This window comes from Haplochromis burtoni, unplaced genomic scaffold (assembly GCF_018398535.1).
Source record: "Haplochromis burtoni strain Fernald_Lab_line unplaced genomic scaffold, NCSU_Asbu1 Contig_383, whole genome shotgun sequence".
Lineage (NCBI taxonomy): Eukaryota > Metazoa > Chordata > Actinopteri > Cichliformes > Cichlidae > Haplochromis > Haplochromis burtoni.
The window spans coordinates 93,863-110,424 of NW_024582744.1; the positions used below are offsets into that span (position 1 = coordinate 93,863).

The 16,562-nt window shown below is 39.4% G+C and overlaps 2 protein-coding genes across 18 annotated transcripts in view; one reads left to right on the forward strand and one right to left on the reverse strand.

Moving 5' to 3' along the window:
- The first annotated feature begins 2,759 nt into the window (after nucleotides 1-2,759).
- leap2 (liver-expressed antimicrobial peptide 2) lies at nucleotides 2,760-5,951 on the forward strand. The gene is made up of 3 exons (XM_005951030.1): nucleotides 2,760-3,183; nucleotides 3,894-4,081; nucleotides 4,396-5,951. Exons 1-3 carry the CDS (start codon nucleotides 3,106-3,108, stop codon nucleotides 4,448-4,450), a joined length of 321 nt encoding a protein of 106 aa, XP_005951092.1. The 5' UTR covers nucleotides 2,760-3,105; the 3' UTR covers nucleotides 4,451-5,951.
- A 4,085-nt stretch (nucleotides 5,952-10,036) lies between these two features.
- Nucleotides 10,037-16,562, reverse strand: part of phka1a (phosphorylase kinase, alpha 1a (muscle)) — a 31,939-nt gene continuing 25,413 nt past the window's right edge. For 4 of the 17 annotated variants that reach the window (XM_042212634.1, XM_042212627.1, XM_042212625.1 and 1 more), the window contains 7 exons: nucleotides 15,377-15,412; nucleotides 14,843-14,872; nucleotides 14,177-14,215; nucleotides 13,793-13,954; nucleotides 13,487-13,540; nucleotides 12,077-12,277; nucleotides 10,037-11,995 (listed from right to left, as the gene is read on the reverse strand). In XM_042212634.1, coding sequence (XP_042068568.1) covers nucleotides 11,822-11,995; nucleotides 12,077-12,277; nucleotides 13,487-13,540; nucleotides 13,793-13,954; nucleotides 14,177-14,215; nucleotides 14,843-14,872; nucleotides 15,377-15,412 — 696 coding nt within the window. In that variant the 3' untranslated portion in view covers nucleotides 10,037-11,821. Of the gene's footprint in view, nucleotides 11,996-12,076; nucleotides 12,278-13,486; nucleotides 13,541-13,792; nucleotides 13,955-14,176; nucleotides 14,216-14,842; nucleotides 14,873-15,356; nucleotides 15,413-16,562 lie in introns of those variants that run through there. The other 13 variants (XM_042212636.1, XM_042212632.1, XM_042212628.1 and 10 more) reach the window with 5 other exon arrangements.

A 16,562-nucleotide genomic window follows, 5' to 3' on the forward strand; every position in this document is an offset into this window, starting at 1 on the left:
TTTATCTAGACTGAAAAATACCTTTAACCTTCGGCACATCCTCACTCCCTTATAGAGTTATGACTGGCTTGTAGTGCGCAACAGAGTTACACTATGAGGATCAGGAACGTAATATTAATATATTTGCACTACCGTATATACATGTAGAGGAAATTCTTGTAAAGTAACAATGTAAAAATCCCCCTGGTAGCATGTATACATATTTGCAAAGTGTAATGCACCTGGAAACAGTTTAGTGATGTATTATTAATAGCTGTAATATAATCAGAAGACAAAGGACACGACTTTAAATACAGTTTTTATCTGCCATGCTTAGGAGGAGAAATATGCATGTCTCTTTAACTTGTTCCTTTAAATATTTAAACTAGTTGCAGATAACCAACTCTTGGCACTGGTCCTGCATCAGCGCAGCACAGCCGACACAGAGCCAGCATGGAATAACAGTCTTTGCTGTTCTCCTCCAAAGCCCCCAACAGCGTCATCTGTCCCTGAAGTTTCTCTGCTGTCAACACGATAAGTCACGCTTGGCGATAAATCACGACGCAGATGTTCTGAGTTTATGTTGCGCTGATTCCTGTCAGTCGTGTGGGCTTAATGGTGAACAACATTACAGGAATCTGCACAGTAACTTTCCACTACATCCAACCTCAGATCCTCTTTATGAAATCCACCTCCACTTTGTTTCATTTCCAAGTATTTTAATCCTGTTTCTGCTGTGAAACATACTCAGGATTGATTTACATGAAAATGTTTCCAAAGGTCAGGCTTAGTGCAGTTTACCAGTGATTATTTGAATCCACATCCAGATGTAGATCAAGGAATTAGATGTTAGATGGACTCTTTACAATTGTGTGATATTTTCTCATTGTTTATGCAGGGATTTTCAGCCTTGGCAGACGTACGTCTCTTACTTCTGTGTTGTTGCAGTATATCCCATAAGATAAGTAGTCCAAGGGTTGCTTTCGACACACAGGTAGAGACGCTCCTGTTACTTTGTACCTGTGTTAACACTAATTCAGTGAAAATACAAACTACAGACTAAGATTAGCTTCACTGGCTGCACTTTAGAAGGTGGAAAACACAAAACTTATTTATTTATTTATTTAAAAAAATATATATTTTTTTACATCCACTGATCATATACTGACACTTGGTTTGGACTCCACATTGTAACACACTAGATCAAACTGTAGTGTCATTTTCAACATGTAGTTCAGTACGATGGAGTTCATCTGCAGCGCCTCCACATGCCATGTCACACATGGTTATAAAAGCATAAGCACATGCTGTAAAGCTGTCTACATGGTAAGCAAAGAGACAAAAATGAAAGTAAAACATGTAAAAAAAATACTAAGAGGAACAGAACGTCCCATTTATACTTTCAATTTAAATTTCAGATATTTATCATTAAACAATTAAATTTAAAACACTTCTGATAAAATTTATTTTAACTCTATTTAAACCTTCTTCTGATTTTTTTTATGTTACTGATAAGTGATAAGCTTTGGCACTGCTGAACTTTCCCACATTTACTTATCAGGCATTTATTTACTTTTTATCTCTGTGAGCCAGAAGCTCAGACTCCTCTAAATGCTCAGTTTTAGTCTTTTTATTTTTTTTTTTAAATTGGATTTTATTATGTCAGTGTGAGCGTACGTTCCTAATACAGTTAGCTTGGGTGTATAGCACAGAAGCCCCACCCACCTGGTGGATAAACCTTCTGTCTTCAGCCAATCAGGGGAAGGTTTGTTTAGAGAGAGGAGAGGCGCTAAAACATCTTGTTTTAGACAGAAGAACTGTGTGAGAATCATGCACATCCACTTGAGTAGTCCTTAATCCTGTCTTCCTTCTCTCACCCCAACCGGTCGCAGCAGATGGCCCCGCCCCTCCCTGAGCCTGGTTCTGCCGGAGGTTTCTTCCTGTTAAAAGGGAGTTTTTCCTTCCCACTGTCGCCAAATTGCTTGCTCATAGGGGGTCATATGATTGTCAGTTTTTTTATTATTGTTTTATTGTTACCTTACAATATAAAGCGCCTTGAGGCGAATGTTGTTATGATTTGGCGCTATATAAATAAAATTGAATTGAATTGAACTGAACTGAATAAATGAATCTTTTGAAAGCTTCTATCATTTTTACAGCCAGAAAGATGGATAAACCAGGTGATGTTTTTTTTTTAGATAGCTGTTCTTTATTCTGAGCTTAAACCTATAAAAGATAAACAGCGAGACCGTTTACATTTTGTCTTTAAGTCTGATCTTTTGTCATATAATGATGAATAAAACGTTCTCTTTTTGTAGTTTTAAGAAAATGAAATTTTAATTTTGGTGTTATTTTAATCTTAGTCGGTTTAGAGTGACTGAGAACATCTGCACACATCTGTCACACATACCACATCCCTGCTTATGGTTGCTTATGTAAACCCTACCCTCATAAATTTGCACCAGCTACATTATATAAGTGCATGATGTCAGTGTCCCTGGTATTCAAATATGTATTGCAGAACACAGATTGATAAAAACCTTATCATCCTCAAAGTTCATTCACATGCATTGAAATAGAAACACATAAATTTAGCAACCTCTCTCAAACGAGTTTGACCCAGCTGTCCTTGTGTTACCGTCACGTGGGCCGTGTATGGCACCTCTGTGCTCACATTAGACACAGAAGAAAAAAAAAATGTGTTTGTCTTTGTAATAAGAAAGGACTTTCTCTGAACATACTGGATGCATCATGTGACATTTAGACTGGATAAGAGAGGCAAAGAGGGTGAGATGAAGCAAATGGGGTGGACGCTGCATGGACTGTGACTCCCTCTCCCGCCCTCACTGCTCTCCCTCTCCAGGGATCAGGCCCTGACTATATAACAGAGAGACGAGCCCTCCTGAAATCCCCTAAGTCAGGCTCACTTGAAAAGACTTATAGGTTCCAGATTCACTTCTTCTCACTTCTGGAAGTTGGCAGGGGTGCTTGAGACCACCACAAAGTCTTGGAAATCAGGGAGGCCTCCAGGTTGAGGCTGAGCAACGTAGCCAAAGAGAAAGAAAGGACGATAAAAGCAAAGAATCTCCGTAGACTTACCAGCAAACACCCCGGTCCACTGGAAAGATGCAGAAGACAGGCTTCTTCACCCAAAAGAAAGCAGCAGCAGCACTGTGCATTGTCCTGTTAATGGTGGCTCAACAGGTGAGTGGAGTAAATTTAGTAATAACCACAGATGTGGTGTTAAATTTACCCTGTTCATTCTGCCCTGTCATCAGGAAACACCCATAACCTGATTATGACTATAATTGTAATCCTGGGCAATTAGAACATGTAACTTTTGTTTCTATCCAATAATTTTCCAAGTGAGGAAAAACAAATCAGCTTAAAGTCCAATTTGCCTTTCTTTAAAGGATAGAGTGATAAGTTTGTTAGACTATGCTTACATTAATAACCCTCTAATGTATTCATCTCTTATAAGTCTACCAGCAGCATCTTTCACTTCCATTAGTTTTGGATCTAAACCCTTTTTGTGAAAGCCTGCTTTGAATTTTCCCACTTTTCACATCAGGCATAAACTCATATTTTCCTCTGTGGAGTGTCCATAGTTAAGAACTAAAGTGTAACTGAAAGGGTTTTCTCTCCTGCTGGTTGTGTTTGATCCTTTCTTTCTCTTGCTTCTGCCTTATTTGACTTCCTGTCAGAAAAAAAAAAAAAGAGTTTTTCCTCCCCACGGTCACCAACACCAATGTCTTCAGTGTTCATATGAAGTCACTGAGTCACTAAATAGTTGATGAAGCTTATATCTTCCCAGTGCTTTGAGTCAGAATACACTGGACTACATCAGCATCAGTCATCAGTGTGGTTCCTTTTAATGAAGATGTGTATACCTTTCTGTCCCATCTGTATTCCAGGTGTGTGCAGGTCCTTTGGTTTCACAGGATCAGTCCAGCTTCCTCCAGAGTGCAGATCTAAGGGGGTCAGATGTCGTCCACGCTCCGAGGAGGATAGCCCGGATGACCCCACTGTGGAGGATCATGAACAGTAAACCCTTCGGAGCATACTGCCAAAACAACTATGAATGCTCCACGGGCCTCTGCAGGTAACTGTGCTGGCAAAAGGGCAAAATAACCAGGCTGTGCAACAGAAGAAACTCAAATGTTAATGTAGAAAGAAAAAAGGAAATGTGGAGATTTTTGTTAAGTTCAGAAAATCCACTGGGCTGGTAAATCCTGCAAAATGAAACAGATCTTTTCTATGGCAGCTTGTATCTGCCACTCAATATGTTTGTATTTTTTCCCTCAAAATTTCAAAATGTTATTTTTAATAACATGAACACTTAAATACACCTGATTGGAAATTTTGGCAGAAATAAGCTTTCATACTTCGTTAACATCTGCTTGTGTTCTGTTTTAGGGCAGGACACTGCTCCACGATGAACCGTTCGGCATCGCAGCCGGTGAACTATTAGACGTCCGAGGACACAACCAGCATGTTCATCCTGACGAGTTCTGATAACTGGGAGATCAGCTTACCCAGGCTTCTTCTTCTTCTTCTTTTACTTCTTCATTTTAAATCAGAATTTGTATTTATTTTCCAGTAAAAGTATATCTAAACAATTTTTTAAATGCACCTGTCAGGCAGTTACTGCCCCACCTGACGCATTTCAAATTGGGAATTGTCAGGCCTTTCAAACCTTAAGCATTTGATGACAGTTTAACCACACAGAAAGTTGTATTTCTGCAACTATTGAGCTTTTTTTTTTGTTATTATCTCTGCGTCCTACTAGTTACCCTGGCTTTGAACTTATCCCACAGCTGATATAACAGCGCTCGATAACAGCGTTTCATTTAAAACCCGTTCCTTCAGAAATATCATAAAACAGTGAAACATTTTTAAAGGACATTTGTAATTCTGTAACTGAGCAGATGCGTAGTCTCCACATTTTTATGACTGAGATGTAATTGGTCGTGTTTTCTAGGGTGTGATAAACTCAGATTTTTAATGATACGACTTTATCAGAAGTAAATGTAACAACTAGCTGTGCAGCAATGCCTTCTACAAACTCCTCACGCTTACTTTCTTTTAACACTCGCAGTCATAATTTCTGTCCCCTTAATAATTGGACCAGCCTAGTTTAGTCCAAGGTTAAATTAAAAGGTAAAATGTAAATGAAGGATAAACCAATAGAGAACAAATGACATGGAGCTGACCTTTGATCACTTCTTACTGTTGGGCATTTTACATAAAGCAAAGTTTTGGAAATCTTAAAAATATGAATGAATATGAATATAAATGAAGTTGCGGAAATGACATAAAAGGTGATGGTATAAAAACTGAGAAGAGGTGGAGCAATGTCGTTATGGATTTAAGATAAAAGTTATTTAAAGTACACTCAGGTTCTTGACAAAAGGTTCAAACACAGTTGGATTAACTAACAGTATCTGTAATGCTGATTCTGGTATTTTATTTATTTTATCTTTTTTTTTAAATGTCAAAATGTGCCCATTTTCATTTACTATTTTAAACTCAGTTTAGGATATTTCACTTTTTTGTTTTGTCCCATAACCGTTTGGGTTTTGTTTTGTTGTTTTTAAAAAAAAAGATTTAAAGCAGGAACGTTATGACATCTACATGCTCAAACAATCTTAAATCTGCAAAGTCTCAAAGTCGAGCTACCTGATGGGCTGAGTGTACAAATACTGGGAACAGATTCCTCACTATGAGCTGCACAGCCTTGTTTTTTATTTGCACATCTATGAAATCCTGGAATTTAAGAGGCAGTTGCAGCTTTAGCTTCAACTCACCTGCAGTTTACTTCATGCACACAGCAGGTGCTTGCTGATATTTTGTACACTCAGGTTGCACTTTTAAACCCAAATTATCTTTGTACTGTGTATTGCTTACTGTACTGTTTTACTTGCATCTGAAGGGCCGGAGATGAAGTGAAATAAAAGCATCGGACAAAAGAATCAGTGACTCAAACGTGGACTTTTGTACGCCGTTGCTTCGTGTCTTCTCATATACCTTTCACCTGGGACATAATGTGGACAAAGCTGACATTTGAATCCAAGGTAAACAAATGAATCTGCTGCCAGCGTTCAAAAGTCAAACAGCTGCTGGTGCACAGATATTCAGTCTTTCACGAGAGAAGCCAGCCAAGCGTGAGTGGGTGTAGGAGATAAGTCGTGTTCATTTAAGAGGAATGACGCCTCCTGAAGGAGTTTTCCACATCTTAAGAAAATCTGCAGAGTCATCAGAAATGTCTGTTTGCATGTTTGTCTGCACATTCCTGCTGAATTCACTGACAAGAAAACAGAATAGATGGTAATCCAAACTCTTATTTGTCTTTGTAAAAAGTGCAAGTACAGGTACTGGATCCAAGTCCTTTAACAAGGATTGCCTTACCTTTTCAGACATTTTGTTTGACCTTTACTGTTTCGATAGGAGTTAAGAAGGGAAGGAACAACTAAGTGGTGATAATACACTTGATTAAGCATTTGTCAGAAAGTCTGAGCACGTCTATAAAAATCAGAACTTCTGGAAGTTTCCTCGCCTGGAACATTCAAGTGTGTTTTAACACTATGATGCAATTTCACAAACTGTGCAACATCTCAGACTCTACAGGCTTCAGTTAGTTAAAAGTTAAAGTTCATGACAGTATTGTTAGAAAAAGATTGAACAAGTATGATTTGTGTAGAAGGGTTGTGAGGAGAAAGCCTCTTCTCTCTAAACAAGGCAGCAAGGTTCAAGTTTACAAAACCACATCTGAACAAATCAGAAGACTTCTGAAACAATGTCATTTGAATGATGATGGCTGTAGCTCAGGTGGTGGAACAGGTCGCCTACTAATCGGAAGGTTGGTGGTTTGATCCTTGTCTGCTCCCGTCTGCAAGCCAAATACCAATATGGGCAAGATACTAACCCCAAGTTACTCTCCGATTCATCCATTGGAATATAAATGGGTGAAATCTGTGTAAACCGCCTTGACTGCTCAGAGTAGAAAAGCACCATATAAGAACCATGATACCAAAGTATTCTAGAGTCAAATGTGAGGCCATCTGTCTGACAACGTCCCAAGCAAATCTACAACAGGATGGCTGAAAAAGAAAAGACAGTGGTGCAATGTCCAGTGCAAAGTCCAGACACCAACCTGTGCATTAACAAATGTCCACACACCTCAATGTGCAGAAACAATGCTGTAAAGAAGAGTGAGACAAAACTTCTCCAAAGGTGAGAGACTGAAGAAGTCATGCAGAAAACGTTGGCAATGCTAAAAAGTGGTTCTACAAGCTACTGAATAAAGCGGCATATTCAGCTTTTGTCACAGGACTGTATAAAAGATGGATGTAGGTACCGTGGCATCATCCACTGGGTTGGGAAGTCTGAAACTGAAGAAAAGCAATTTGTCAATCACAAGTTTTTACCCTGGATAATCCTCCTATTAGACTCTAAAATCAACCAAAATTTACAAAATGGACTTCATGCTTTGAGAACATCGTGAAATAAGTGAATAAATCAACCAGGCAGAGGTCTACTCAGGGTCAGCAACCAAGACGCTTACAAAAAAAGTGTGGAGAGTGGAAACCCAGCGTTGACTTTGTCCATCTTTGTCCATGACTGATGTTCATTGGTGCAGTGTTGGAGTGTTGGCCATATAGAGGGCAGTATGAGCCATAAAATTGTGCTCACTGGGGTAAATTTGTGTGATTAAATCCTATAATTGGGTACGTTTGTTGATAGGAAGCAATACTGCCAGAATACGACATCTGAGTTGTTTTAGAAACAGACTCCATCAAACAGATTGCTGGCACATGAGTGTAACACTTACAGCTGAAATGTATTCATGTTTTTGGCAAACAATGAAGAACAAGAGAATTTATCACCAAGTATTGGCATCAAGTTTTTTCAAATCACATCTGGTTTTGCTGTGTTTAATTAATCACATAATTCAGCGAGCAAGCTGAACAGATGACTAAGATGGAGAAAAGAAAAAAAAGTGGTTTACGTGAAATAGAAACTTTCACTGACCATAATTTGCCTAACCACAGAGACAGATTCATGCCTGGCATCGGACAAGTGATCGGTCTGCATGTTCAGGCCTGCCGAGTGCGGTTCCTGTTTATCCTTGTCCGTTTGCTTTCCACATACATGTAACCAGCCACACTTTGAACTGTAAACACCATGTTTTTTTTTTTTTAAGTTCAGCAGCACTTAACATACTTAATTTATCTGATTGAATATTTTCTCTTTTGAGGCCATTTTATTTCAGGTAAAAAAAACAAAAAAAACCCAAAACAAGATCCTGTGCTTAAACCATTTAGAACTCTTCTCAAATTAACTAAACCTTTCAGCAGAATTTGAAGAAATTACATCAGTGATGTTATGGTTATGTCTGTGGTTTCTAATTCACTACATTCACTCACATGATACCTTTTTTTGGTATACCTTATTAGTTTTTGGTTGGATGCCCCTTTTTGCTTTAATTGGGGCGATTGTGGCTCAAGAGTTGGGAGTTCACCTTGTAATCGGAAGGTTGCCGGTTCGAGCCCCGGCTTGGACAGTCTCGGTCGTTGTGTCCTTGGGCAAGACACTTCACCCGTTGCCTACTGGTGGTGGTCAGAGGGCCCGGTGGCGCCAGTGTCCGGCAGCCTCACCTCTGTCAGTGCGCCCCAGGGTGGCTGTGGCTACAATGTAGCTTGCCATCATCAGTGTGTGAATGGGTGGATGACTGGATATGTAAAGCGCTTTGGGGTCCTTAGGGACTAGTAAAGCGCTATACAAATACAGGCCATTTACCATTTAATTCTTGGTGACACCGATTCATTAAAGGTACTGAAACTCCTCAGAGATTTTGGTCCATATTGAAAGGACAGTATCGCACAGATACTGGCTGGACATCCACAATGTGAATCTTTGGTCTCACCACATCCCAAATGTGCCCGGTGACTGTGGAGGCCATTTGAGTACAGAACTTGAAACTAGTTTGAGATTATCTGAGTTTTGTGACACTGTGTTATCCTGCTGGAAGCATCTATCAGGAAGTGGTCATGGACATGGTCAGCAACAATACTTGGGCTATGCTGTTGAAAAGATGCTAAGGAGCCTAAATATTCCACACCACCACAAGCAGTTCTGCATTTGGCTAGGGTCAGTGTCACTACTGGTAGCATGAGGCGATATATGGACCCTACAGTGGGTGCACAACTCCTTGACGATGGCACATCAACACATGCCTTTGCCAGTGTCTCCCAGCAAACTCTGAGGAGCATGGAGGACATTCAAGGAGACAGACGGGTACTCTAGGAGAGCTGGACAATGACAAAGAAAGTACTTAACCCATCAGCAGGACCGGTATCTGCTCCATTGTGCAAGGAGGAACAGGGTAAGTATTGCCAGAGCTACAAAATGACCTCCAGCAGGACACGCGTGTGAATGTTTTTGATTGTTTGGTCAGAAACACGAGTTCATGAGGGTGGTCTGAGGGCTCGGTGTCCTCTTGCCGGCCCTGACCTCACTGCCGGTCAACGTGGAGTTCGATCTGCCACTGAGTACATTACGTTTTAGTCCATCCGACGGTGCCAGGTTGCACCTCAGACTGTCCAGGAGCTCGGTGATGTCCTGGTCCAGATCTGGGAGAATCCTCCATGACACCAGCTGTCATCTCAGGAGCATTCCCTGACAATGCCAGGTGTGCAAATAGGCATGTTGACCATACAAGCTACTGAGTACCCCTAATTACATTTAATAAGAATGGACTAAGCCTGCCTCATTATTTATACACTTTGATTTTTTGAGGTGTCTTTGAATTCAGCCCTCACAGTTTGGTTATTTACTTGCCACTAAACTTCTTGGCATCCTTTCAATTTCAACACTTCCTTACTGCTTTCCTGTTCCTTTACTTTTTGGTTTGAGCAGCATATTCATATATATGAAGTTAAACCAACAAAGCACATGTAACAGGCCTGAAAGTTCAGGCAACTGTAAGATGGAGAGAGCACTTTGAAAAGTTTAAAAAGACCTACTCAGTAACATGACTGATTAAAAACACTCATAACTGATTTTGATCATTTTATTACAGAATTAGTTTCAAAAACAAAAAACAGTCAACCACCGGCTTGCTCATCGATACTCGTTCTGATACGATCGGCTGTAGTTCACGTGGAGTGTGCTGGAACGCCACAAAATGACTGACGTCAGCTGATTACTGGACATTTAAACAGGAGGCACGATCAGGCATGTTCTTCAAAAACCTTAATAATTTATTCCAAATTTGCCGTCAATATCGTAAACAATGAACCATCGAAGAGCCAACAGACAAAATGTGTTCAAGTTTAACTGCAATTAATCTAAAAACAGAAACAAAATTACAGTTTCAGCAATCAGATGAGAAGATTAAGGCAAAGAAACGCATTAATACACTACACGCTGAAGAAAACGTTCTGAGAAATTAATTCAGTTCATTTATAGCTTTAAATAAAACAGCACTCCTGAAGTTTCAGTCACACAAACTTCTAGACTCAAAATACAACCATGTTAAGGCATCATGGCCTCTTTAAGACACTTACCTACAGGAGCCGACTTCAATTAAAGGTTTAGACCTAAAAAAATAAATACTACTTTTTTGTTTGCTTTCCATTTGTAATACACCGTACAAGCACACAGGACTGGAGGTATACGAAGACGGGTGAGTCTTAGAGGTTGAGCGACCAGGTGAGGTAATAAAATTAGGAAACGTTAGAAGATTAATTTGAAATTTATGAACTTCATGTTTAAGTTACGCAGGTAACAGTGTTTGGAGGTGAAAATGTTTAAGGTAGTGATGAGCGCAAGAAAAAAAGAAGGGAAAACTGTATTTTCTGGCCATGTTGATTATAGCTGGGATACATTTACATTCATTTCCACAGAGTGAATTAGCATATTTGGCTCATTTTCCCCATAAATAGATGAAAAAATGAGCAGGGGATGGAAATTAACTGCTTTAACTCATCCCCGCTTTGAGAACTACTACGGATGACCCTCGTTTCTCTTGTCTAAACTTAGTTTCTGTCATAATTCCCTCAGAACAAAATGACTGGGTGTGCATCAGAAGGTATGGGTAGCTTACTAGAGCTACCTCTGGAAAACCAAATGTGCATTAATCCGCAGCTGAAAATAGCTCCCAACAAAAAGATGCATTATTTACCACAGTTTTAGTAACATTTGCTAATAACTATAACTATGATATTTTAGGAAATGTATTTAAATATCTGGCCAATGTTTATTTTGCTTTAACACTGAAAGTTTAAGTACGGTGCACAAAAAGCTTATGAAACAAGAAATTTTGAACTAGTGGATGATGTGAATTTATACTAGTTAAAATACTTCAGCTCTGGCAAGGCGTTAATCAAAATTGCTGATTTCAAATTTCACATTTACTCTTCCTCCTCCTAACGTGTGCCATTAGAAGTGAATATCCGTGGATTTCCATCACAGCTTTTTTCAGGTGAGTAACACGAGGCATTTGAACGCACTGCCAGACTTAAAGTAGGGAACTGCTGGTGATTACTGAGAATAAAAGAAACACAGGAAGTCACCACCCTGAAAAGAGGAACAGACGAGGCTAGCTAACGTGGCTGCTACAGTTTGTGCAGCATTCTGTTGCTTCGGTACGAGCAATGGTTGAAGACGACGAATACTCACGTAAAACTTGATCTATCATCTGCATTAACACACATGTGGTGACAACACGAAGCGAGGCTGTTACGTTAGTTTATGTAGTAAAAAAACAAACAAACAAAAAACAAAAAAAAAACAAACAAACAAAAAAAACAACAACTAACTGTTGCACCATCTCGTCTTCTCACTGTACGGCACACGAGCCGCTGGGCAGGAAGTCCTGCACGTACACCGCCACAGCCTTTGTGAGGTAGGTCATGCTCCCGAAGCGTCCGCTGGGGGCGCTGTCATACAGCAGCCTGCATATTCCTGTGGACGGATCCCTCTCCAGGATGTGCTCCTCTGCACCAAGGTCCCTCTGCAGAACAATGGAAGAAGAACAACCTGCTTTAGCTGATGACAGGGATACGGACGCTGGAAGTTTAGAGCGACTGCTGACCTGGTCCTTGTCGAACATGTCGTTGGCCAGGTGGACGATCTTCTCCACATGGATTATAGAGCCGATGCTCTGGATGTCCACGTCAGCCAACATGGTGAGGACCAAGATGGCCTCCACCAGCAGCTGTCGGTACTCGGGCTGAGGGACTCTGTTCAGGACAGTCTCCACATGGACAGAGAACTTTATCTCCCCTGGGGTCATCTGGTGGAAAGTTATAATTTTTATTTTATGCGTAGTTTGTAAAATTATTTAGTTTTAAGGTTTTTCTGTTTAGTTTTTAAGTTTGGTTTCAGTTAGTTGGATAATTTCAGTTCTTTTTGTTTTTTATTTTAGTTTTTATTACTGTAAAATATTGGATCAAATGTTTCGTTTTTATTCCTGGTTAACCAGGATGTTTTTTCACACCTAGTTTTAGTTTTGAATTTAATTTTATGATCTTGGTGAGTAGATGAACAATAGATGTCTGTAAAGAGAGTTTCTTTAAACTTTACAGATAAAAAAGGTGATTTTCTTGCATTTATGCATAGTTTAAAACCTCTAAATAGCTATCAATGGAACAAAAAATTACAACTTTAAATGATAAAATTGTGAAACAATCTTAATTACTAGCAAATAACAGAACAGAGGTTTTTGCTTTTGGCTGTTTGACTGTGGCTGACCTGACCGACAACACTGCAGACTGATGAAAGTTTTACTTACATTTTGAGGGGGAAGTAAGCAGAAGAAGAGGTAAGTAGGCTAACTACAATGAGACTCACATGTACAAGTAAAATGAACCAAAAATAAGCTAAAACTAAATATATTCAAACTTAAACAAGTGAAAAGATATTTCAACGTGGCATATATTTTTGGTTTTCATAAGTGGTCACAATATACAGGAGCGATAACCCTGATGCAAATATACAAAGCACTAAATGCAGCTTCTCCTCACTTATTTTTATTATTAATACTATTTTTTTTTTATGTTGTTTTAAGTTTATCATTCAAAGTTATAGTTTGTTTTGTTCTATTCACAGCTTTATGAAGGTTTTAAACTAAAGTGTAAATGCAAAAAAAAAAATCACCTTTTTTAACTGTAGTTTCCAGATTTCAAGAGGATTCATTGTGCAACATCATTCAAATGTTTGATCAAAGCATTAGTGTCTTAACAAAACGACACAATATATTACTCAGTATCGGTAAAAATCAGGATTAAATAGAGTCAAGGTTTTTCATGCAAAGTGTAGTAGCAGTAAAAAAAATGAAGGATTTTTAGGAATTTGATGTAATTTGGCAAATATCCCAGATTTTTCCCAAATACCCAACGTAGCATTTAAATGATAAGAAGACAGGTTTTAAAAAAAAATAGAGAATATTCTAACGCTGTAAATTCTCTCTTAGTTTCATGTGAAGTGTGTAATCAGACATCACCTCTCTGGTGGTTGAAGATGGAAGAACAAAGCCCTCTATGGACAGACCGTGGCACTGCAAGAAGCACATCAGCATCACCACAACTACCACACAAGTCCAAGTGTGACAGAAACTTTTGGTTCATCTCGTCTTGTTGCTTTACATTAAAGATGTTTTAAATTTAACCACATGAAGACTCACAACAGGAAACAATAATTATACGACAGGTTTAAAATGTAGAATGCAAATGTTTACCAATTAATCCAAGAAGTGAATAACATTAAAAAACACACTCATGAGTAAATATGCATCTGAGTCATAACTCACCTTCTGCAGGATCTTCCAGACTTTCTGGTAAAAGCCGACGGGCACTCGGTTCAGCGCCCCGTCCAGACGCCTCCTACGCAGCCACTGGCCGTGTCTGGTATCCTTAGCAACCGGAATCTTGTCCGGGATGTCGAAGGATTCCATGGACGGCAGCCGGAACCTCTGAACAGATGGGAAGAGAAAAGCGGAGTCACTCGCTGTAACTGTGTTTATTCTGGAAGAACAGCGCCCTCTTGTTTTGAGGCACAGTGACACCAGCTGACTGCTAATCCACATCTGATGCAGTGGCTCATGTTAGAGGGCCACTACAGGAAAACAGAAGAAAACAAACAAACAAAAACACTAAGTAAAAACAAAAAGCGGGAGAATAAGGCAAAACTTTACCCCAAACTCGATGCTTTCTACGTCCGGTGACTGCATGCCCTGAGAGGCAGAGAATAAAACATAAAAGAGGAGAAAGGAAAAAGAAAGCAAACAAACAAACAAACAAAAAAAAACTGACTTGAAAATAACTGAAGAATTAAGGATCGGTAAAAGCCAGCAAGCATGAATAAAACCAGGGCGTCAAGTGGGAGAAATTCTGTTAGAAAACCACGAATCACAGCACAGCTCCACCCAATCTGCATCATACTGTAACAGCTGGTTAAAGATCGGCGAGATCTTACTCACGAGTCGGACCTGTGGGCTCCAAATATTTGAGGTTTTACAGAATCGACAACTCTGACATTTTCCTACAAAGCTTACTATAAATAATTCTGCTTAATTAACTTAACTTTTCTTTTTCTTGTTTTAAATGGAGTAAAATTAAATTTACAGTCAACTCTGATTGGTCAGAGAAGCATTGGTTAATAATAATAATCACAATTATTAATTAATCAACAATAATTATTACTGATTAACAATTATTGGCAAATCAGTATCTGAAGCTGTGGTTAGCTGCTTAGATGATTACAATTGCAATGCAGTTCACTTGTTGAGCAGCCACTTGTTAATCACTCAAACCACCCTGAATGCTCAGTTATCAGACTTTAATGTCGTTATCACCGTCACCTTCAGGGTGGACGTCACAGATTGGTCGAGCTGAAAGGAAGAGAAGATCACAGATGGAGGCTTTAACTTCTGCCGAAACGTTTTCCATTCAGATTCCATGAGAGACGGGTCGAATCACCCACACCACCATCATTACCCCTCATAAGAGTGTGGCTGGTATCGTTTTCACCCTGTGAGTCCGATTTGGTTTTTAAGCATTACGGTAGGAATTGACTTGATCACACGGGGACAGAGGTTGCTAACTTTGTATCATAGTATAATTCCAGGTGTAGTTGAGCTCAAAGTAAAGGTTGAGTTTTAAGATGGGCGTGGCCTGATCAGAGTAAAGGATTCAATATAACAGACTCACACAGCTGTGAGCGATACAGCCACGGAAGTTCAGGTTTGTAGTCAACATGACGACAATGATAATAACCAGCCAAGGTTTGATTCAGTTTGATCAGAAACGACCTACAGCTCCACTTCATTTGAATGAAGTGTGAACTGAAAATTACAATTTCTAAATCTTCCTCACACTTTCTTTATCATCGTCACCTCAACTGAGTCGGTCAAAGACACGCTGCGGTCTGTCTGTAATAGACAAAAACACATTAAACAAAGGCCAGTTTTTAAATCTGCAACCCCAGCTTGCTCTTCCACAGCAAAGCCAAAAGCACATTCAAATCTTCCTCCTCAATACCCATGAAATCATCATCATCATCATCACGAGCAGAATTACAGCGGCTGCCTGAACCATCACAGCTTGTTGTTCCAGAGCTTTCAACTGTCTCTCACAGTCTTTATCCTCCGGGAGCGTTTACACAGTGTTTAAATCAACTTTAAATACAAATACATGGAGGGTCAGTGAATTTAGGGTAGTTGAGTGATATAATTCAGGCTAACATAATACAGCGACGTTGCAAATCTCATCTACAGATTAAGGATGAGAATTAATAGAAGTTTGTGATAAGGGTCATTCTGTGAGGTTAACACCTGCTGGTGGTTTAACAGATACACAAATAACGGCAGGAAGAAGTCACCCAAAATGGACACAATTATAGCAGGTGACTCAGGGGACCCCATCCACAGATCAATAGTTTGAATCATTTTATTACCAAAAAGTTCTGGTGTAACAAGTTTGCAGTACACACCCTCAGCTTTAAAGCATCTACATTAAGGAATAGTGATATCAAACTCATCTCCCCTCATGGGTTAACTGCAGCCCCATCTGAACTCATGCACAGCCCAACCACTGAAACCATTTCATTTCAAAGTCTATTTAAAGTTCATTTCTACTATGGGGTCCCCATGATTCATTTTTTGTTTTATGAGATGCTCTATAGTGGGAAATAAAAAAAAAAACCTCTCTCTCTCTCTCTCTCGCACACACACACACACACACACACACACACACACACACACACACACACACACACACACACACACACACTACTTTGGCAAGTTGTTGTTAATACTCACTTCTCTAGTTCTTCCTGAGAGTGTGCAAAGGTGCAGCTGGCTCCACGAGGACAGCCTCCCTTCTGCTTCATGTCACGACACATGTAAGTCTTGTATTTGCTGTGCTGAGGAGGCTTAAAAAAAAGATTTCTTTTGCATATGATCAAAAAGTAAAAACTCCATTTAAGAAAATTGCATCGAATAACAGATGCAAACAAATGTTATATCCAACAAGATGAAACGTTACAAAAATCATTTTTATTTATTCATATAGTTATTTATT